Raw genomic sequence first — 21,840 nt, 5'->3', positions numbered from 1 at the left:
ATGTTTAAGTGGTCCTCTGAGGTGGAGCATTTCTGAATTCTGTACTCCTGCATGTTCCAGACAACAGTCTGCTGGTGCCGCCGCACCTCCAGGAGCTGTATAATGTCTACACGAGGGAGCTGGATGAGAGGAAACTCGAGAGAGCTATGGCCCTGGACAAGTTGCCCACCAGAAACACCATCAAGGTATCTGATTATTTAAAAACACAATTCTTAATATACTACCTTTAAAATAAAACAGACAGGAGAGATTACTTCAGTGCTGTTAATTCCAGGAGGGCTCTTTACCCAGGATCACTCTACCAGGGCATGGCCGGGATTACATACAGGACGTGGACTCAGACCAGGAGAGCGTACGCAACTTGTGCTCAGATAGCAGACGAGGTCAAGTCAAGATGCGAAGGCACACGTTGCCTCCCATTCTGCCCGAGTCAGACCTGTGAGGACATACTTTCCTCATGTTTTTCTACCCACACCACATTTTTATGATGCTGAACAGAGCTTTTAAAACCTGATGTCCCTCTCAGCGACAGAGTTTTCAAGAGCAGCCCTCATGCCAAGCAGATCAAAAGCTCGGCTGTGATGACCCCACCTCCGATCCACATCAATGGAAAGGGCAACAGAGAGGTAAGGATGGTTTTAGGAGGCACTGATTGCATCTGCAGGTGTTCACTCTAGGAGTAACACGGATTTTAGAAAGTTTGGAGTTACTAAAATCTGTGTCTGCCTCTAGTCTCTGCAGCTGCAGCCTCTGGCTCCTGAAAGCTTCACGAGCTACGGCCACCTCAGCCACAGCATCAGCAGCCACCTGGACTCCTCACCTGAGAGCAGCGAGGCTGGCGCTGACGTCCCTCTTTCACGAAACGGTAAATTGCTTCTTCAAGTCAGAGAATCCTCAGAGAGCTTCAAAAGTCACACAGGTATTGAACAGTGCTTCTGATTTTTCTATCTGGGTAAAAATGTAAGATATATATATATACATATATATATATATATATATATATATATATATATATATATATATACGTTTCCTTGAGTAAGTGTATTTAAAAGCTGTTTTTGTGCTTGGAGCATTTCTCCCACCTCGTTCTTTAAAAAGATCTATGACACTATTGAAGCGTGCTGTGTGTGTTAAGCAACGCCGCTGTGAATGAAATTGAAAAACTGAGATGAAAATATATTAACTGTGTTTATTGGAATCTATTTTTGTGAATACGAGGGTAGGTTTGCTCAGAAGCTGCTCTTAAGTTATAAATAAATCTGTGGCTGTGTCAGATCTAAAAGGAGCATTTACCAACAAACATTTACTAACTATTGCAGCAGAAATGAGCATGTTTAAAAAATCTGTTATGGCTTTGTGTCCACAGAACGGCAGCAGATTCTAAAAGGAGTCCAGAACATTGTGGTGAAGGCAGCCCGCCGACGCTCCAAAGCCCTGGAGGTGGATGTCCTGCGCATACCCCAGGCCCCCTCTCCCTTGGACCCCAAGAAACAGAAAAGCTGTCTTTCTTTGAGCGAGGCGCCCCCTAGAGGAGTGCCGCTGCGGCGCGGCAGGCAGCCCACTCCCGAGCTGAGACACGCCACCTCAGATGATAACCTGTCCAGCAGCACTGGGGAGGGCATTGGTCTTCACGCAACCTGGACACGTCCCCGTAACCGCCAGGTTGCCACCAAGACCCAAACACCCCGCGAGTTGGACTTTGAAGCTCGACGCAAGAAAAGGCGTTCTCGGTCATTTGAGGTCACTGGTCAGGCAGTGGGTGTTTTTCATTTGCAGATAAACCAGTACTGCAGTCTGCCAGAGGGCTTTATTACAGAATAAAAGATCAAAGTCGACTGCTTAGATGAAGATGATTCATTGTCGTGTTTCTCTTGTAGCTGCCTCAGAGCAAAGCAGCCACAGCTCAGAGGTTTCGCCCTCTGGACAGTACATCAGACCCTCATCTCCACATTAACGGTCAGGCCACCGCGCTGCGTCCCCACTACAGAGGGATCCCCTCCCTCACCAAAGTGCGACCCCATCAGCACACTCAGCAAACAGGTAGTACTTTCTGTGGGTAGATTCTGGTACTCCTCTACTTTGAATCTCATTAATGATGTTTTCTCTCCAAAGGCTCACATGCTGAGTCCTCCACATCCAGCATCAATAACATGAAGAGAGGGTCTCACCTCCGGCAGCCCCAGCCCCTCCTCTACATCACCACCACAGGCGCCGGGGCCCAGCGAACACGCAGACCCTGAGCCCAGCAGAGGATTAATAATCACCAGCTCAACTCAAAGCAGGAAACTTTGGTTCTTCTTTGACTCACAAATACGGGACAGAATGAAGAACCACTCTTGACACAGGTCTTCTCTTTGGGTAACCCTAAGTAAGTGATCCCACAGACAGGCCATGAGACCGGTCTACTGACACCAACAACATCCTGTCTTCACTTCAGCTTGCCACAGTGCTGAATGATTGGTGTTTTTGTCAAGTCGTGATGATGTCAAGCTGACTTTGGATGCAACGGTTCTGTTTGTTGGCTGTGACTGTATTTGGGTTTTGTAACGATTTGTTGCCTGAAACTAAACGCATTAGGTAGATGTATGAGCCATAACGTCAATTTAAGGATGTGACTAAAGAGGAAAAGTACTGATTCTATGATTAAAGAGAGGAGAGAAAACACACTCATTAGTGGCATTTTCCCAATGTCACAACATCAGCTGGATAGTTTCAGATTGTGTTAATACAAAAAAGTGATATTTGTGGGAATAACATGTGTGCACTTGTGGATTCTGCATCCTGTCCCCGTTAACTCCAGGTCTCTGCCTTTTAACACCAAAAATTCACATGTTAAATGTCATGTTTGTGTAGATGAAGAGTTAAGCACCATTTCTGATTTGTGTTTTCCAGATTAGCTGGTTCCGATTTTAATTATTTATCTGTTGCCTTTTCTTTTATGAAATTGACATGGTTTTAATAATTGCTACTTTCTATTCCTTTTTGTACATTGTTTTTTAATTTGTACGAAAATAAATTTTATTGGATTGTGTAAAGTGTCACTTATTTTCTTCTTCATTGTGCTGTGTGCAAGAACGAGAGAATGGAAAAAACAAAGGACAGGTGTGGAAGTCTGAACAAGTGGTATCACTGAACTCACTCAGGATACTTGGATTGATATCCTTTCAGGTACTTTTGCGTTGACCCGTTGATTCAGTTGGTACTCCGAAAAACTGTTTGAAAAAAGGCAAGCACCTTCTTTATGTCTAGATTTGACTGTGAAATACAAAACGTAGAATATGAACTAAAATATATGATCAAAATAAACAACCAAGGTGATTCAATGCAACTCACAAAGTGTAAATAGATTTCACAGATGCAGAACATCTTACTGTGCAAACCCTAAAAAATACATCACATTGCTTTTGTTTAATGAGGTGCAAGACGCAGTATGCTTAACAGAAATGTTGTAAATGAAATCTATTTTTGTAATATATGGAGTTATTATATATATATATATATATATATATATATATATATATATATATATATATATATATATATATATATATATATACATACATAAATAGATTTCACAGATGCAGAACATCTTACTGTGCAAACCCTAAAAAATGCATCACATTGCTTTTGTTTAATGAGGTGCAAGACGCAGTATGCTTAACAGAAATGTTGTAAATGAAATCTATTTTTGTAATATATGGAGTTATTATATATATATATATATATATATATATATATATATATATATATATATATATATATATATACATACATACATACATATATATATATATATATATTTATATATATATATATATATATATATATACATACATACATACATATATATATATATATATATATATATATATATATATATATATATATATATATATATATATATATATATGTATGTATGTATGTATATGTGTGTGTGTCCACCAGAGGACGCACATTCACAACAAACAACCTTTCAATGAAAATAACTTAAAACACATCTGTCCAAAGGGAGGATTTACTTGTTTCATGAGATATTGTTTGCTTTATTTAAGTTAGTGTGTTGTTTTGCTCGATATATAATACTATGTTTATACTGTGTCTGAACCGTAAAACATGTAATATGGGGGAAAAAGTTTCTTCATCTTATTTCTATTTAGCTGTCATACTCTTCTTTTGAAATTTAATATAATTTGTGATTGTAAAACTTAGTTTAACACGATGTTGCAGTATCACAAACAAAGTTTGGAGAAATGACTTGATATTAGCCTGTTACAGTCATGCACCGTGTTATTTATTCGTGGAAAAGTAATACAATTTAAGGCAAATATCGTATTTAAAATAATGCTGGAAACAGCTCCGTTTTAAAAACCAACAGAACCTCAAAGACTCATGCTAAACAGTGGATGTCTTCCTTTGATCTGCCTTTTTTAGCCTTGGCCAATGACAAACAATTTACTAGTTGATTGATATATCTCTCAACCAATAAGAGCCGGGGTTTCTTCTTAGGACGGTAGCTCACGTACGGCTGATTTGCAACCCGCCGAAGCAGCAGCAGAGAAGAAGGAAAAATGTCGCAGGCTTTGACTCGGACCGTTCTAGGATCAGTGTCAATTTAGGAAAAAAATACGGTGAGTGGGACACCCGTCAGTAGTTGCATCCAAAGTTAGGGCTCGTGTGCGTTTGAATTTAGTACAAAACCGATGCTACAGGTCGTAGTTTTGTCAGGGTTGTTTCATTTTTCAGACCAGATGAACAAAAACAAATATTGCTACAGTAGCGTCTGGCAGCCATGATGAATGTTTCTTCTAACGTTAGATGCGGTTTTTGCAACAGTTTACGTGGTTGTTTTCTTTAACTTCAGTCAGAGACCACGTTGGTACGATGCTAGGTTTATAGTTGTAGTAGATTCTTGTGTCCAAAATAGTGCAGAATGACACTGTGTTCATTAAATGTTTTCATTTCTAATTTGCTTTTAAAATAATTGCACTGAGTCAGACGTTTCACGGACGAGCCAAGTTCAATTGACTTTGAATATTTACTGGAAACAACTTTAAACATTTTGTATAAAGCAGCCGAATAGTGACGTGTTTACACAAACACTGTCCTAAATGGTACCACAGGCACTCCTGCCATCATTCAGTTATGTAGTTGTTGTAAATTGAAAAATTCAGATTTCTAATTAATACGCTCACACAATAACTTTAATTATGGAAGTAAGTGACAATATTACTGTCAAACATACAATAATTCTTCCATCCATATACAGGTGTTGGCCATAAAATTAGAATACCATGACACAGTTGATTAATTTCAGTTGTACTATTCAGAAAGTGAAACATGTATTTTAGATTAATTCATTACAAACAGACTGATATATTTCAAATGTTTCTTTACTTAAATTGTGATGATTGTAACTGACAATAGCTAATGAAAATCCCAAATTCAGTAATTCAGAATATTAGAACTGTGAAAAGGTTCATTATTGAAATCCCCTGGTGCCACACTCTATGAACCCCCCTGCAAAAGATAGAGTACGTTTACATGCAGCCAATATCCGGGTTATGATCGGGTTACGGTCGGTATTCGGGTTTCTGACAGTGTGTTTACATGCAGCCAGTAACCCTTTTAAAACCCGAATATTCACAATAACCCGGTTCCGCAGGTCCTTGTAAACACCGCCAAAAACCCGGATATGCTCATAACCGGGTTTTTAAAAACCAGTATCCGTGAAAACAACATGTTTCCCAGTTCGGAAGAGATAGCGACCGCATTTCTTTCTGCTTTAGTTTCTTCGTCACTCCAAAAGTGTGGTGCTGTGCCGCGACTCGCCATTTTGCTCCCAACTTGTTGTTTACTTCTGGTGTTCTGGCGCATACAAGACGTCTCGCTACTCAAAAGACCACGATTCCTTGCGAACAGAGCATGCGCAGAACACACGCTTTGATGGGGATATCCCGGTATGCGTTTACACGACCAAACATTCGGGTTCGAAAAGGGTTACCCTATTTCCTCAGTGGGACCTAACAGTGGTTCTGCGTGGCTTATCTGAAGCCCGATTTGAGCCCTTGGACCAGGTCTCACTCAAGTTCCTGTCACTCAAAACTGCCTTGCTGCTGGCGCTGGCATCAGTCAAGAGGGTGAGTGACCTAACCACCCTCTCAGTGGCTCCCGCATGCCTCAGGATCCGGGAAGATGGTGGATCTGCTGTTATATGCCCCAACCCAGCCTTTGTGGCCAAAAACATTAATACTTCCTTCAAATCCAGGTCAGTTTCATTGGCTGTACTTTTTCCTCCTCCCCATAATTCTGATGAGGAGGCGGCTTCCCACCTTCTCTGCCCGGTGTGCGCGCTCGCACGATATGTGTCACGCACTTCAGGGATTCGCCGCTCACAAAGCCTGTTTGTGGACTACAGAGATTCTTCCCTTGGGCAAGCGCTGTCGACCCAGCGTCTTTCACACTGGCTATGTGACGCCATTTCACTCGCTTACACATCATCAGGGTGGGATCCTCCTGAGACACTCAGGGCTCACTCAGCCAGAGGGATTTCCTCTTCTATGGCGCTCCACAGTGGTGTGTCGATGGAAGGCACTTGTCAGGCTGCTTCATGGGCTTCCCCATGTTCCTTTACTCGTTATTATTTACGAGATGTGTCTTCAGGTTTCATCACTTGTTCAGTGCTTGGACCTCAGCAGGCTGAGTGAAAGCATTATGGCACCACATCAGCCCTACTTGAATGAATTTCATCTTCTTGTGGATGATATTTTAGTGGGAACCCCACTCTTCTCTCTGGCTGCCTCAGCCTTTTAAGCCCTGGGCTGAGGCTGAGCGACCCTCGCTACAAGGAGACATGTTGGGTGTGTCCATTTGGTTGAGCTAACCAGTGTGGCGTAAACCCATCCAGCTGCGCATTATTCCAATAGCAGCTAGCTTAAGGGCTAAGACTAGACGAAATAGAACGTTGGTTACGTATTGTAACCCCAGATTCTATGAGTCTAGTCGCAGCCCTTAAGCCAATGGCCCCACTGGTTCTGTTAGGATCAAGAGCCATCGGAGGCGAACAGTGGAGTCGCTCCACTTAAGTACCCACAAGGGGTGCCCACCATTGGTGGGCATACATTTAAGCTCTTCGTGGTTGGCTGATGCTGAGATCATCCTTCCAATAGCAGCTAGCTTAAGGGCTGCGACTAGACTCATAGAATCTGGGGTTACAATACGTAACCAACGTTCTGTAGGTCACACAATCATGGAGAAGACTGCTAGCCTGACAGTTGTCCAAAAGACAACTATTGACACCTTGCACAAGGAGGGCAAGACACAAAAATCCATTGCTAAAGATGCTGGCTGTTGGCTGAGGAAAATAATCTAACAATCATCAATTAAAATGCGAACATAAACGATTATGAATCTTTGAAGAAGCACACTACATTCAACTATAGCGGCTAGACGCTAGCATTAGCCACTAGCTTGCACCATCTCTAAGCGGTTATTAAGTGTATTCTCACGCGTCTGCTCGGTTAGGGAACCTCTGGGTCAATGTTCTGCTCTAAACCTTGCATTTAGCTTTGTGACTTATTATTTTGAGATGAGTGAAACTAGAGAATGCATGAGATGAGGATGCATCATGAATTTAGCTTAATATGAAAGATTTTTTCTCTGGACAACAAATAATTTCTGGTAGCCACCTCTAGATAATATTTAAATTATTTTATATTAATTATAAATATATAATTAAATGACAGTGCATGTGGGACATTTGAGACATGTATCTCTAGCTCTCAACTTAATTGGTTATCTAATATTCTGAGATACTGAATTTGAGACTTTTTTTTAGTTGTGAGTTATAATCATCAAAATTAACTAAACAAATAGTTTAAATATATCAGCCTGTTTGTAATGAATGAGTCTAACTTACAAGTTTCACTTTTTGAACGGAATAACTGAACCAAATAAACTTTGTCATGATATTCTAATTTTATGACCAACACCTGTATAACGTGAAAAGCTTCATCGCATCACCTCAGCTTACCCTAACCCCAACATCCTTAGGACCGGACACATACATTTTAATTAATTGGTTTATTTTTAATTGACACATTCAAACTGTTGAAAACTACTTTTACAAAAGATTAATAAAACATTTGAGAATTGGCAATGGCTCAGTTTTAAAGAGCTGTAGATTGAAAATCTTATTTTGTTTGGAGAATCTTTGTTTTACGTGTTTCACAAGACAATTCCTTTCAAACAATTATTGCCCTAAACTTTTAATGTGACAGTGTGTATTTTTTTCCTGACAATAGGGGGCAGTAGATGCCTAAATCATTGCAAGCAAGCATTATTTTTATGTTCAAGTACGACCTTACCAACAGATGGACATTAGGGTCAAAAATCCCTGGGAGCGAAACCTCCAGCAAAATAACAAGATTCCCTTTCATCACTTGCAATGAGTGAAATGGTAAATGTGTAAAAGAACAATGTTTGTTAATGCTGAAAGTTTTGTAACTGTTTGTTACGAATCAGTTAATGCAGTCTGTCCTCGTGGGCTTCCTTAGAAGGAAACATGGCATCTAATATGGCGTTGCCCTGGGGACTTAGACCCGCTCCCATATATTTTAGACCCAATATTATGGTTATTTGTTATGAAACCACCAATATTTTTCAACAACTGAGTATCTTTTAATTCATTTACAACAACATTTCACTTCCAGAGATTAATGGTAAAAACTACACATTGTCACTTTAAGGTATAGTTACAGCAAATACTTTCAGTTTGTACCCTTGTTGATTTTGGAAGCTTGAACGTTGTGTACTAATTATTATTTTTTTTTCATTCTTATTTTCCAGGATTAAACTTCTCATGTGTTGCTGAGTATTTAGAGAATCATCACAAATCCTTGAACATATAACAATTTTAATGGGATTATTTCAGTTTTAGTCATAGATAGAGCTAGGAGGTATAGATTTGTTTTAATTTTCACCGTTTGAGAAAGTGTGCAGTGCAGGCTGGAGTTGAGGAAACCCGAAAATAGTCATTCTAAAACTTATTTTCCTCATTCAGTGAAAAGGAGAAACCTTTTATCAAAGACATGGACCCATCTGGTAGTGTGTTGGGTCTGGATGGCCAGGGTAACATGGTTTTTACCGTGGTCAAACCAGTTATGAGCATTTTTCAGGTGTCTTCAGAGCAAGGCAGCGGCGTATCACACGGGGACATGGGAATGCAGGGTTTATCTGAAAATGCATTAGTCCCCTCTCAGGGACAGTGTCAGGCTCCGTTAGACCAGAACCAAATAGAAATGCACAACATTCAACCTCAGATGCAGAGTTCTGCACCGCTCCAGACTGAGAACGTGCCTCCACATCAGGAGCTGCTGCCACACTTGAGCACAAATTCTGAATCCACCACAGAGATTCCATTTGCAGAGGTGTCGTCTCTCCTGGATCCCAACATGAAGGGATCCAAGGCTCGTGAGTGGGCAGATGTTAGTTGATTAAAATCCAAGAGAATAAAAACCTAAATGCTAATTTATTTGATCCTGTCTGATGTTATATTCAGGGAAATATCTAATCTCATATGATGAGATTAAAAGACGCCTTCAGGCCCCAGAGAAGATGTCCCTGCGATCCCTGGCAGCATACACTCGTGTCAGCAGAGGCCCAGCCAGCAAGAAAACTCTCCAGGAGTCACTGAATGTCCTCGGCCTCTCGCCAGGCACAACTACCTCTGTATCCTCATCGTTCTCCAAACTCACAGAAGGTGACAGTTGTTTGTGTGTGCAGAATAAGGCATGCATTTAGTAATGTGACTCATTGATTTTGGACACTTTGTGGCTTGTTTCATTCATTTTTCAGGTGACACCAGAGCTCTGTGTGAAGATATGAAAGATTTTGCACATGACTATGTTGACTACGGCAACATGGCCAAGCAGCTCATCCCTGACATAAATACAGTTCAACACTGGTCCAAAATCATAGAAACAAAGTATGAATGGCTTTATAATGCTGTGCTATGAAAACTTTTTTTTTTTTTCCTTTTTTTGTCACACATGTGAAAATAATCATTTAATTAAGAAAAATGCCGTCTAAACTAACCTTGTTCTATGTGGAAAAAGGTATTTGACCAATAAATATAATAGCTTGCTGCCACGCCCTTGGTGCAAACAACTGCATTTCAGCTTTAGTGATAATTGGTAGAGTCTCTTATATTATGCAGGAATTTACTTCCTCCTTTTTCCCAAGAATTTTTCAAATTCAGTCATGTTAGAGGTTTTTCAGCACAATCGTTCAAAGGTTGGACATTATTATGCTGGATCATTTACAGTAAGTGGTCCAGGCCCTGAGGTACATAGCTGCCCCAGACCATCACACTACCACCAACATTGTTAGTATTATGTTTTTTTTCTAACATGCAGTTGTAGATTTGCACCAGGTTTAACAGTTTGTTTACCTTCCAAGAAAGTTCTCATAAGTTTGCAGAACATTTTCCCAAAAGGATTTTGGACCCTTCAGGGGTATTTTTTATGACAGGTCAGGTATTTATATTGTTTTGGGCTGTAGAGGTTTGGGCCTTGGAATCCTCTTGTATATGTCGTTTTTGTCTTGCATCTTTTTTTTACTGTTGGATCAGGAACTCTAACCATAGCTAAGTGAAGCCTGCAGGGCTGTAGATAATGATTCTAGGTTGTTTTGTTCTTGAAATCCTTCCGAACAGGACAAATGTTGCTTTTTGAGCTTGTTTTTTTTTTAGCCTAATTCATGTTGTCAGACAAGTTCTCGAATTTATTTTATCAGTTCCTTAGGTCTGGTAGTAATCAGGCCTGGGTGTGGCTATAGAAATTAAACCCATTTTGTAAAAATAATTAAGTTAATCACAGTTTATTCATTATTTAACAAGGGAAGACAATTACTTTTCCACTCAGGACAAGCTTGGTTTGGATAACATTTTTCACTTGATTGACAAAATCCTAGTTTAAAGATGTGGATCACTCGTTTAATCAATACATTTGCAGTGGTCTCTAGTAGGAATAAATGTCTTTTAAGTCATACCCTGGGGAAACAAAGCTCTGGTGCACAAGTTTAAGGAAGCAGAAGTGAGCCAGATCAGAGTTGAGCTTCTAATGATTTGGAGGCTCATTTCCTAATATTTGGACATCTCATCTCTGATTGGCTAGCAGCAACATGACTCTACCACTGACTCTGCTTGCTCTGCAACTTTGTTGTTTTATCTCCACAAATACATAAGCCTGGAGGAGTTCTGCCATGTGGTGGAGTTGCTAATGCTAACAGTTAGCTTCTACTAGTCCAGATGATCTCTGTGGTTTCCTGGAGGCTAAAACCAGCTACAGCCTTCCCTATTGTGAGTCAAGATGGGTGAGTCCATGAATGATAAATGACAGTGTGATGTAGATCTGTCGGGCTTTTGAAATCCTAGAGTTTGACCATCTATTTTCGACCAGACGTTAATGCAGAAGATAGGTGTAAGAGACTGTTTTCATATTCAGCTTACATGAAAAACCGATTACAATCAGAAATAAGATTTTAAAAATGGTTTTCAGTGTTCCACACCTTTAAAAACTGTCCTGTATTTACTTTTATTATATTTGTCTGAATGTGTTTTTCTGATCTGAAACATGAAAGTGTGACTATAAAGAAAAAGCTGAAGAAGAAGTAAAGGGTCGAATAGATTTTCAAATCACTATATTTAACTTGTCAATCACAATAATATCTGCTTCAGAGTAACACTTTCCCATCTTCTCACAGGAACCACCTTGAGGATATGCGAAAATGTTTCAAGGACCCAATTAACAGCGGTGCATTTGACAATGTAACTCACGGTCTTGGTCTTGGAATGTTGGACGTAGCCATGGACATGATTGATATGGTGATCGATCAGCAGATTCACATCCTGTCTGGTGCAGCAGCATCAGATCCAGCTGACTCGGGTCTGCCCATGCGTCGCATCCGCAGGCGTCACCGCAAGATCCGCCCTTGCGACGAGAAGTCTCATAAATTGTCTGGAGGCGTGAAAGATCATGGCAAGATCATAATGAAAAGCAAGGATCGTGCCAGAGTCAAGAAGAAGATAACACAAGAGTCTGGATCCTCTGGTTCCATCGAGACCCAGACCGAGCTGGATAAACCAGATAATGTAGAGAATAATGTCCTCACGTTGGTCTCTGTAGGTTATGATGCTGTTTCTACTGGTCTGAGTGCAGCGGGAGCTGTTTGACAACTGCTCAAATGAGTATTACACCAGTTCTGCTGCAGAGAAGATGATCAGGTCACATTCTAAAGCAACAACCCTTTCAAATGGCAAGATGCTGCTTCACTTTGGTAAAGAATTTCCTTTCAGCCATTCAGACATTGTTCATATTTGTGTCATTGTTCTTTATGGGTTAATTCCTTTAACCCGTAAAAGTGTCAGAACCAGCTTAGTTTTGCTGTTTGACTGAAAAGCACACACACTGAGAGGTTTTGTTAACATGTATTGATTCAGTTTATTAAATTCTACACAAGCTTTGAGTGGATGAGTGATGTCCACAGTGCTTGAAGCTGCTGGAAGTATCAGCTGTTTTTTGCAGCAGCTAATAGAACAAATTGATGCATATTTCCTGTCAGGTTAATCGGAAGTCACTGGTGGACCTTTGGTGGAGTTTTTCCTTTAAAGAGAACTTGTATAACGTTTGGATCACAACAGCAGACCAGTAACTCTTGACCCAATGGAGTCTGGTTGGTTTTGGCAAACTTCCTGTTTCTTTTTCCCAGTTCACTCGTCATCATCATCATTATTATTATTATTATTAAGCAAAACTCAAAAACCACTAGACCCAAGCAGTTGAAGCATCAAAGGTACTTACTGTAGTTATACACATTAACTGAATTAATCATGCCTCACACAGCGCAACTTCAAACAAATCTATTCCTTTAAGACCTGTAGTGGCTTCCATTGCTTGACCTAGATTCAGCACAATCCTCCCAGTGCTCTTAAAGCTTAGAGCCACACCTAGACTCCAACATCTTCCATCTCATGTGCAGTATTCATACACAAACACCAAAGCTTAAAAAAGAGATGAGTTATGGTTTTAGGGTCAGGTGTGTACCAGACTAGTTCTTAGTTGAAGTAGTTTTATTTTTTAGTTATTACACAGACAAAATGCAGCTACTTTTGTTTCTCCATACATTAATAAAATTAAATAGATTTTTCAGCCACTGTGGAGTTTTTATATATGCAAGTTATAAATAACTGCAATCTTCAATGGCATACTGAACAGCCTCTTTTAGGTTAATTAGGTTTAATTTTTCATTTTCTTCTATGATATATATCTCATAAACACGTCCGATAAACAATGTAATACAAAAGGAGCTATATATGTATATATGTATGTATATATATATATATATATATATATATATATATATATATATGTATGTATGTATGTATACATTCTTTTGAAGTGCTACAGGATTTTGATTGGAGCTGTTTTAAGATGTCAACAATACATTTTGGTAATGGTTGAGCTCAAGTTATTATTTGTACCTTTCACATAGAAACACAGTTCAAAGTGGCCTAAACAATGGTTTAAACAATGTGAAGCTTGTTACATGTTTCATTACACATGAATGGCCTCTACCACATTAAGCAGCAATTAAAGGCCATTGAAACACTTTCACAAATGACAAACTGGTATTTTAGGTTTGGATGCGATTTCTTTTGTAACGTACCAATTGGTCAAAAATGATTTTTACACTACACTTTTTTTAGCAGGTTTTATTTTCTTTAAATAAAGGAATTGTGTTTTCAGGCCTTGTTTTCAGGAAACGTTCTATGAATGTAAACATGTTCAAAACATCACACTGTTTCCAGTTTTGAACAAATATTAGCTTGGTATTTTTTCTTGGTGTATTGTTTGTGTAGATTTACAGTTGAGCAAGAGGATTCTGTTTTTATTAGTATCCTAAGAGTTAAGTAAAGTATAAACATTTATTCTTTTGTGTTTTCATTTAATGAATGAGATAGATAGATAGATAGATAGATAGATAGATAGATAGATAGATAGATAGATAGATAATAAATCCCATCTCACCCTCTGTGGGTGATCTCATCCTTCCACCGCTCGAGTCCTCTACCAGAGCCCTGGGAGCATGAGGGTTCTGCAGTATCTTAGCTGTTCCTATAGAACTGCATTTTTCTGGACTGAGATGTCTGATGTTTTTTATTGAAAATGCTTTAGTCACTCCTCCAGTTTGGGAGTTACTGCCCTGATGACCACAGGCACCACCGATATCTTCACTCTCCAGGCTTTCTTAAGTTCTTCTTTGAGGCCCTGGTACTTCTCTAGATTCTCATGTTTCTTTTTCCTGATTTTGCCATCACTTAGTATTGCGACATCAACCACAACGGCTGTCCTCTGTTGTTTGTCCACCACCACAATGTCCGGTTGGTTCACCGTCACCATTTTGTCAGTCTGAATCTGGAAGTCCCACAGGAGCTTGGCTCTCTCATTCTCAACCACTTTAGGGGGGGTTTCCCACTTTGACCTTGGTGCTTCTAGCCCATACTCTGCACAAATGTTTCTGTACATGATGCCAGACACTTGGTTGTGGCATTCCATGGTTTCCCTGCCAGCATTTTACACCCTGCTGTTATGTGGTGGATTGTCTCAGGGGCCTCTTTGCATAGCCTACACACCTTGGGTCTTGTCTGCTGTGGTAGATCTTGGCCACTGCTGCTCTGGTGTTCAGGGCCTGTTCCTGTGCAGCGATGGTGAGTGCCTCTGTGCTGTCCTTCAGACCAGCTCTTTCTAGCCATTGGTAGGATTTTTTGATATCAGCCACTTCAATTATCTGTCGGTGATACATCCCATGTAAGGAGTTTCCTCCCACAATGGTGTTTCCAGCACCTCTTCTGTTCGCCATTGTCTGAGACATTCACTGAGCACGTCATCTGTTGGGGCCTTGTCCTTGATGTACATATGGATCTTGGATGTTTCATTCTGGACAGTGGCTCTCACACTCACTAGTCATTTGCGTCCTTCCTTACAGCTACTGTACAGTCTCAAGGTGCTGGATTTGGGATGGGACGCTCCATGCATAGTTAGGAGCTTCCTTGTCTTAACATCTGCGATCTGTATTTCTTCCTTTGGCCAGTTTATTATTCTTGCAGGATATGTGATTACTGGCAGGGTTTAGCTGTTAATTGCCCAGATCTTGTTCTTGCCATTGAGCTGACTTCTTAGGACTTGCCTTACTCTTGTAGGTATTTGGCTTAGGCTCCTTTTCTTGCGGCTTCATCAAGGTTGCCATTTGCTTGTGGGATACCAAGGTACTTGTAGCTGTCCTCGGTGTCTTCTATTGTACCTTCTGGGAGTGAGACCCCTTCTGTGTGGATTGCCTTCCCTTTCTTCACACTTCTCAAGTCCAAATGACATTCCGATATCAGTGCTGTAGATGCTGGTGGTATGGATCAGTAAGTCAATGTCTCGCTCATTCTTGGCATACACCTTTATGTAATCCATGTGGAATAGGTGGCTGATTGTAGTAGGGCTGTCACGGTAACCGCAAAAATGAAATATTGCAATATGAAGAAACCCACCGCGCTGCATCATGGGCCACCGTGATTACTGAACTTGATTCAACTCAATGATGCATGTTGAGAAGGATGGCTGCACTGGTATCAAAACGAAACGTTACTTCGCTTCTTTGGGAGTACTTTGGTTTTCAGTACGTCAGCTGCTGCGCAGCCAGAGTCCTTGGCCGAGACAGAGCTGCCACCAGCGGCAAAAAAAATAAATAAATAAACGCTCGGAGACCTGCTGAAGTCCCGGACAAGCACTGCTTCTGCAACCGTCCTGAAGAGAGTTTGAGCCGTGCTGGGGCTCACTCGCTACCTGCAGGAGGAATGCATCCACCCTAAAGAAACCCCCCTGACATGGTGGAGCAACAACCAGGAGAGATTCCCTTTGCTCGCCAGTCGCACGCAAGTACGTGTGCGTTAGTGCAACGAGCGCACCATCCGAAAGGGTTTTCAGTGTTGCTGGAAATGTTGCAGGTTAAAAGTTTAACCTTCTCCTGAATTTTGTTGTTTTTAAGTTCAGTCAGACTCCGACTGTCAGAGAAACAAACATTACTGCGATCTGTGTTGTTACTGCCCTTTGATCTGCATTCAGTAAAGTGTTATAAAAGAATGCATGGCAATTTTTAACCTTTTTTAAATGTGCAAACATTATGTTTAGATAGTACTGCAATAAAAATAAAAGTGCTGCAATAATATCGCACACCGCAATATTAAGCCACCCTGAATCACCGCAGGGGGAATTCCTCAACTGCGACAGCCCCAGATTGTGGTTCCATTCTTGAGTCGGTATCCATAGCTAGTCTTGTTGATTATTTGGCTGAGGGGGTTTAGACCTATGCAGAACAGCAGTGGACAGGCGTCTCCTTGGTATATTCCAAATTTGATGGAGACTTGTGCAATTGGCCTCAAGGGTGATTTTCCACAGCCCCACTGAGTTTTCATTGAAGGCTCTCAGAGTCCTGTTAATGTTGTACAGCTCCAAGCATTCAATGATCCATGAGTGCAGCATTGAATCATAGGCTTTCTTGTGATCAATCCAGGCCATGCCCATGGTGTGTCGGGCCTTACAGGCTTGGGTGACTGGTCTATCAGCAGCTGGTGTTTGGCTCTTCTGGTATCTCTGCCGACATATTGAAACAATCATATATGTATAAAATTGTTTCAATTTCCATATTTTGAGATGTAAACTGGTGTTAAAATCTCTGGAGAGACTACTTATCCCTTAAGTGTCAAAAATCCAGGATCTTACCACTGTAACGAGAGGAAATATGGGTTTTCTGTCACAAAGCTGGTGTTTGACCCGACTGGGTCGCTCAGAACTTTAACACACAGATTGGGACCTTTGCAGACATGAAGTCTGCGAGAGTCTGGAAGCAGCCATAACATCAGCCACCTGCAGCGTCCAGAAGACGTGTTTCCATGAGTTGTACCCAGAACAAGTCAAAACATAAAGTTTAAACTTCCTTTTCTTGTTTTGAATGTTAAAAGTTTAATCATCAATTTGCTCATTATAAATGTGTTTTAATCAAATGAATGACTATTATGCTTTGGGTAATTATAAGAGATTTAATTAATCCATTCTTAATTAAATGTTAATGTTGAGAATGTTTGGTAACGACCTTCACACTCCTGCTTCTTCACACACCCAAACACGCCCACGCACATCTGCTCACAGTAAACTCCAAAACACATTTGCTGACGCACACGTTTTGCTTTGAGAGGAGAAAGGCTTTTGGTAAGTTTCAGTCTTATGATATCAGTTCGTGCTTGACAACGAAAGAGAGAGGACCTGAATAAACGCTGAAAGGGGGGAGCCGGTTGGCTCATCCCCCCCACCCCCCCCCCCCCCCCACCCCCCCTCTCACGCTGTTCCTGCCAAGCCAGGCAGAATAGCTGAATCGCAACTTCTAACGCGGACTCATTACCGAGTCCTTTGATTTCTGAGTGAATTAACTTAAGAAAGCGCATCGACAAAACGCTTTACCATCAACGTGTACCGAGGGCAACTCTGGACCGGTTCCATTCGACACCTATGTCTCCCCTGTCAGCCGCTGGTGTCATCTGGATGAACCACCACCATCCTCCACGGCCCGGATCCGAAAGAGGGTCCACAAGAGTTCGGTGAGACAGAGCACGGTGTTTAGCGTTTGATGCAGTTCTCTGATAAGACCTAAGTTTATCCAAACCATCACTTCACTCAGACACCTGTTCTTCCTGAAGCAAAATCAGACTCACGCATTCATATCACAACATTCTCAATCTTCATAAATTCACCACAAGGTCTATTTGATCATATCAACTGTTAAAGATTGTCCCACAAGTTGCCAATGTTGATTGTTATTTCCTGTTTGTCAATTTCAAAATCATTAGTTTAATTTGAAGAATTAAAACTTTTAATTGTCAAACTGGTTTCCACATTGAAATGAAACACAGACACACAGATATTATCATCAGTTTATCGATGAAAACAACCTTTGAGTCTTCTTAACAATATAAAATTTGGTTATTGATTTATTAAAAAATAATATTCCGAATTAATACGTAGCATGGTTCCTCTTTCATAAAAGAGCATAAAACCACAACGCTACAAGATAACTGAGCCAAGCCAGTTTCTCCCACACCACAAAGGAGGTCAAGGCTGCAATGTAATATATATTCTGTGTCCGCTGACTACCTGGATAAAGGCCTTTCAACAAGCCACCTGTGTAGAAAAGCAGACGCCAGAATCCCATCTGTCAATGTTGTTGTTTTGGCTCAAATGTTCTAGAAGCTGAAAGGCATTATGTGAGATTGTAATGCTGTAGGAATAAACTCGGCAGTCGGCCAAGTGCTAATACCTTAAGGGTGCACTCACACACGAAGAGCTGGGATTTGCGAAGGCTTTGCTTTGTATTAACCCTGACAGGAGAGCTAGGAGCCAGCTAGAGCAAGAGGGGAGAAGCAAAACAGCCGTGAAGAAATTCGGGAAAATTTTAGGATTTTGCAATAAACCAATCTGCAACAAACATATGCAGATGTGCTGTTGAAGTATAATTGATGTTATGGTGCCTTCAAAGTCTTAAGAGCTTTACAAGGTGTCAGTCTTAGAAAATTCCGGTACGGGAACTTCAGAGACGGCAGGACGGAGCGAAATGGGGCACCCTAATGTGCCTCTCTCTTATAAACAAGCTCGTGCTCACAGGGATAAACACATTACCAATCGACTGCAGCCCTACACACCAAACGGTAAGTGCAACAATGCGTTTCTGCTAAACTAACGTGTTTCACCCTAATTCTAGATTTATAACCCATACGTTCTATATTGATGCTTCACATTTAGATGGTTGTGGATGTGTAATGAGATTTTAGTGAGATTTACGTTTAATAACAAAAGCATTCTCATTGGGAACCTTGGGAGTTTTAGACATGTCTCACTGGTTTGCTTTAGTGTCTAATGCTTTGGAGAGCAAAATGTTTCTAACAAGTGGAATATACTGCATAAAGGAAAGTCTCAGAACTTCAGGCTTTGGTAATCAGATAAATTAACAAATTAGGAGCAAGCTTTAGTAAACTGTTTATTAATTTTATTCCATTAAAGTATATCAGTAATTTTATTGTTAGCATTATGAAACTTCAATTTTTCTGCTGATTTAAATAAAAAATTTGCATAAAAAATAAAATTTCTAAACGTTTTGGACTATGAAAGGCTGTAGGATTTTTATTTAGATACCCAGTACCCTGTCTTGATTCAGGAAGCAAACCTCAGCTGGAACTGGTTATATACCTAAAACGTCCATACATAATCCATACAATATTTACATTTGTTTTACTTGTAACTGATTTTGTGTCTTCCTTTATGCAACTTTTTGAGTTTCATTAGAAAACCTGAACAATGCACTTGGTGCTATCAGAGTTCTGGGTGTGGAGCTGATTGAAGATGAACTGAAACCTCATCTGAACACAGTTCTTGCAAACATAAAGGAGAGAAGTGAGTCATTTTGATTCCACTCAAACCATTTCAGAGGAAATTTGTTCTTTGTTATTCCTCAAACAACTTGGTAGCATAGCTGAAATTGGTGCTTTTATGGACATTATAATATAAAAGTACTGTTATCTTTATGTCTCTGCTTGCATTTCAAACAGTTTTACTTCAATGTACATCTTACTCTTTGAAACAGTTAATCTGAACAACAAAGTCCGTTATTAAACCAGATCAGTTAGTTTCTGATTCGTATGGTGTTGGGCTGTATGTATGTCTCCCAGGATGAAAAGCAGCAGAGATGAAGAGTCTGAGGTTATGTTTACTGTAACAGAGCCAGCCACTGATTGATCAACACTGAATACAGTCTAATCCGACTCCTTAGAGTAAATGATTGCCACAGAAGCATCAGTCAGATCATGAATGTTGTGTTTTTGTATGTGTCCAGAGAAAGGCACATCGGAGCAGGTGGTGATCAGCGGGATCCTGCCAATCCTCGCCCTGTCTTTGAGGAACAGAGGGCCTCTATCACTGCTGACTGCAAAACTAGTGGCTGAGCTCGCCAAAGAATGTAGGCCATTCACACAGACCCCATTTATTATTAATTACTGCTCCCATCATCAAATGAATCTGAGCTGCAAACAAACATTTTATGGGGTGAACTGCAACTTAAAAACATTTTCACTGAAGTTTCCTTTCCTCAGCCGTGGTTCGTAAGGGTTTTGGTGATGCCGGTTTGGTTACGGCTCTGCTGTCCGTTCTGACCTGTACAAATGAAGAGCTGCTCATTTATGCTGTGATAGCCATCTCACGCATGTCGTATGACAGCTGTAAGTCATGAGCCACGTTAAAATCACCAAGTGTTCATTGTTCTTTAGGTTTAATGTAATATCAAATCAATCTCACACAAAACTGTTCTCACTAATTTATGTGGTTATTTTAACAGCAGTTGCCATCAAGACTAAATCAGTCATGTAAATTGATTCTCTGTTTTCCTTTAAAAATCCAGTGAAATGTCTGAACATTGAAGACCAGAGTAAAAACGATTATAAACATCTTTCTTCTCTTTCTAAGCTAAGCAGCAGGAGCTGTTACTACAGAGAGGTGCAGTTCCCCGTCTTGTAGCCATCCTGCTTCGACTTCCCCATAAAGAGGCCCTGGAGGAGGTGTGCCTGCTGGCCCTCTGTAACCTCAGTGGGATGGGAGTGGCCGAAGAGGCCGGGATGATCTGGGAGAGGGGAGTGTCCTTGAGGCCTGGGGAGTGCGTGTTTCATGGCGTCTCACCTCACACCTGTGGTTTTGCCTCCTCTGTGACCTTGGTTCGTGTCTCTCAGTGGGGACCGGGTCAGTATGCGGTCAGCATCGAGGACTTCCAGCGCTGCTCCTCTTCTTTCTGGAACTCACACGGGAACAAACGGGCCCAGCACTGGTTCCCATTCTTCAGTTTGGGTAGCTGTTCAAATATGCTCAAGGTAATCAAGTTCTCCACGAGGAATGTTCCCCGGACAAAAAGTCTAAAAACTCGTGTGTTTCATACGTTCCTGTGACATCTCAAGCACGGGAAACATGGTGGCCTAAACTAATCACACTGGATATCAGAGCTGGGACTGACACCACAACCAGTTTGACTGTACTAGTAGAAAACAGATTCACTGGATTTGTGCACTGGTTAACTGGTTACCTTTGAACTACAAGGTAGAAAATACACCTTTTTGATTTTTTACATAAATATATTTGCAAAAGTGATTTTTTTTCTTTAAAGAACAGCTACAGAGTTTTCAGAGTGTGTGGTTTTATAGATCATGTTAATACCTGCAGATACCTGTCAGAAAAAAAACTGCTCTAAGGGAAATTACCAACTAACTAAGTTTTATTTTGAGTAAATTAATAGCAGCTTTGACCTGATTTATACTTTAAAGGTGGACATGCTTCTCTTCCTGTTTACGGTAACCCAAATCAGTTATTTTTAGATAATTGGAAAGAAATCTGAACAAGTAAAAATCATAGTGAGTTTAATATTTGTATAGTATTGTTTTTTTTTTATTTCAAATGGGGGGGGGGGGGGGCTTACACACCACAGAACAACTAAATAATAAAATAAAACTGCTGCTTATTTCTTCACAAGTGCTTAAAATATTAAGTATTTATTTTATTCTCTGCCATTTTCAGGATTTATTCATTTTGTGAATGTAGCCAAAATCTATTTCTTTTCTCATTTTAATCATAATTGTGTATTTGTCTCATACTGTAATACAATACTTTATATACATTTTTGGCTTGTCTGTATTTTCACATAAAACTATAATTT

The 21,840-nt window shown here is 40.4% G+C and overlaps 3 protein-coding genes across 5 annotated transcripts in view; all 3 read left to right on the top strand.

The window, feature by feature from the left end:
• kif19 (kinesin family member 19) overlaps positions 1–3,028 on the top strand; it is a 35,891-nt gene extending 32,863 nt beyond the window's left edge. Inside the window, exons 14-20 of one of the 2 annotated variants that reach the window (XM_015962812.3) lie at positions 61–185; positions 275–438; positions 527–626; positions 733–865; positions 1,367–1,755; positions 1,878–2,040; positions 2,113–3,028. In XM_015962812.3, coding sequence (XP_015818298.1) covers positions 61–185; positions 275–438; positions 527–626; positions 733–865; positions 1,367–1,755; positions 1,878–2,040; positions 2,113–2,240 — 1,202 coding nt within the window. In that variant the 3' untranslated portion in view covers positions 2,241–3,028. Of the gene's footprint in view, positions 1–60; positions 186–274; positions 439–526; positions 627–732; positions 920–1,366; positions 1,756–1,877; positions 2,041–2,112 lie in introns of both variants that reach the window. The other variant, XM_054749324.2, reaches the window with a different exon arrangement.
• Positions 3,029–8,854: 5,826 nt separating this feature from the next.
• Positions 8,855–12,522, top strand: si:ch73-127m5.2 (uncharacterized). The gene is made up of 4 exons (XM_015962813.3): positions 8,855–9,468; positions 9,557–9,757; positions 9,853–9,982; positions 11,761–12,522. Exons 1-4 carry the CDS (start codon positions 9,087–9,089, stop codon positions 12,227–12,229), a joined length of 1,182 nt encoding a protein of 393 aa, XP_015818299.3. The 5' UTR covers positions 8,855–9,086; the 3' UTR covers positions 12,230–12,522.
• A 5,711-nt stretch (positions 12,523–18,233) lies between these two features.
• Positions 18,234–21,591, top strand: si:dkey-21e13.3 (rap1 GTPase-GDP dissociation stimulator 1). Of its 2 annotated transcripts, XM_015962815.3 has the most exons (5): positions 18,238–18,799; positions 19,434–19,541; positions 19,981–20,103; positions 20,237–20,362; positions 20,607–21,591. In XM_015962815.3, the coding sequence occupies exons 1-5, from the start codon at positions 18,706–18,708 to the stop codon at positions 21,077–21,079; spliced, it is 924 nt and encodes a 307-aa protein (XP_015818301.1). In that variant the 5' UTR covers positions 18,238–18,705; the 3' UTR covers positions 21,080–21,591. The 2 variants fall into 2 exon arrangements, with proteins under 2 accessions (XP_070401542.1, XP_015818301.1); XM_070545441.1 differs by lacking the exon at positions 20,237–20,362 and having other exon boundaries at positions 18,234–18,799.
• The last annotated feature ends 249 nt before the right edge of the window (positions 21,592–21,840 follow it).

This window comes from Nothobranchius furzeri, chromosome 16 (genome assembly GCF_043380555.1).
Source record: "Nothobranchius furzeri strain GRZ-AD chromosome 16, NfurGRZ-RIMD1, whole genome shotgun sequence".
Taxonomy (NCBI): Eukaryota; Metazoa; Chordata; class Actinopteri; order Cyprinodontiformes; family Nothobranchiidae; genus Nothobranchius; species Nothobranchius furzeri.
Note: the sequence above shows the minus strand (reverse complement) of the source record. Positions and strands in the feature narration are given on the sequence as shown.

Bases quoted from the DNA above. Each gene is read 5' to 3' on its own strand.
- si:ch73-127m5.2 (XM_015962813.3), top strand. From the start codon at position 9,087: ATGGACCCATCTGGTAGTGTGTTGGGTCTGGATGGCCAGGGTAACATG. The intron at 9,469-9,556 runs GTGAGTGGGCAG...TGTTATATTCAG, and splicing joins CATGAAGGGATCCAAGGCTC to GGAAATATCTAATCTCATAT. The intron at 9,758-9,852 runs GTGACAGTTGTT...TTCATTTTTCAG, and splicing joins GTTCTCCAAACTCACAGAAG to GTGACACCAGAGCTCTGTGT.
- si:dkey-21e13.3 (XM_015962815.3), top strand. From the start codon at position 18,706: ATGGGGCACCCTAATGTGCCTCTCTCTTATAAACAAGCTCGTGCTCAC. The intron at 19,542-19,980 runs GTGAGTCATTTT...GTATGTGTCCAG, and splicing joins TGCAAACATAAAGGAGAGAA to AGAAAGGCACATCGGAGCAG. The intron at 20,104-20,236 runs GTAGGCCATTCA...TCCTTTCCTCAG, and splicing joins GGCTGAGCTCGCCAAAGAAT to CCGTGGTTCGTAAGGGTTTT.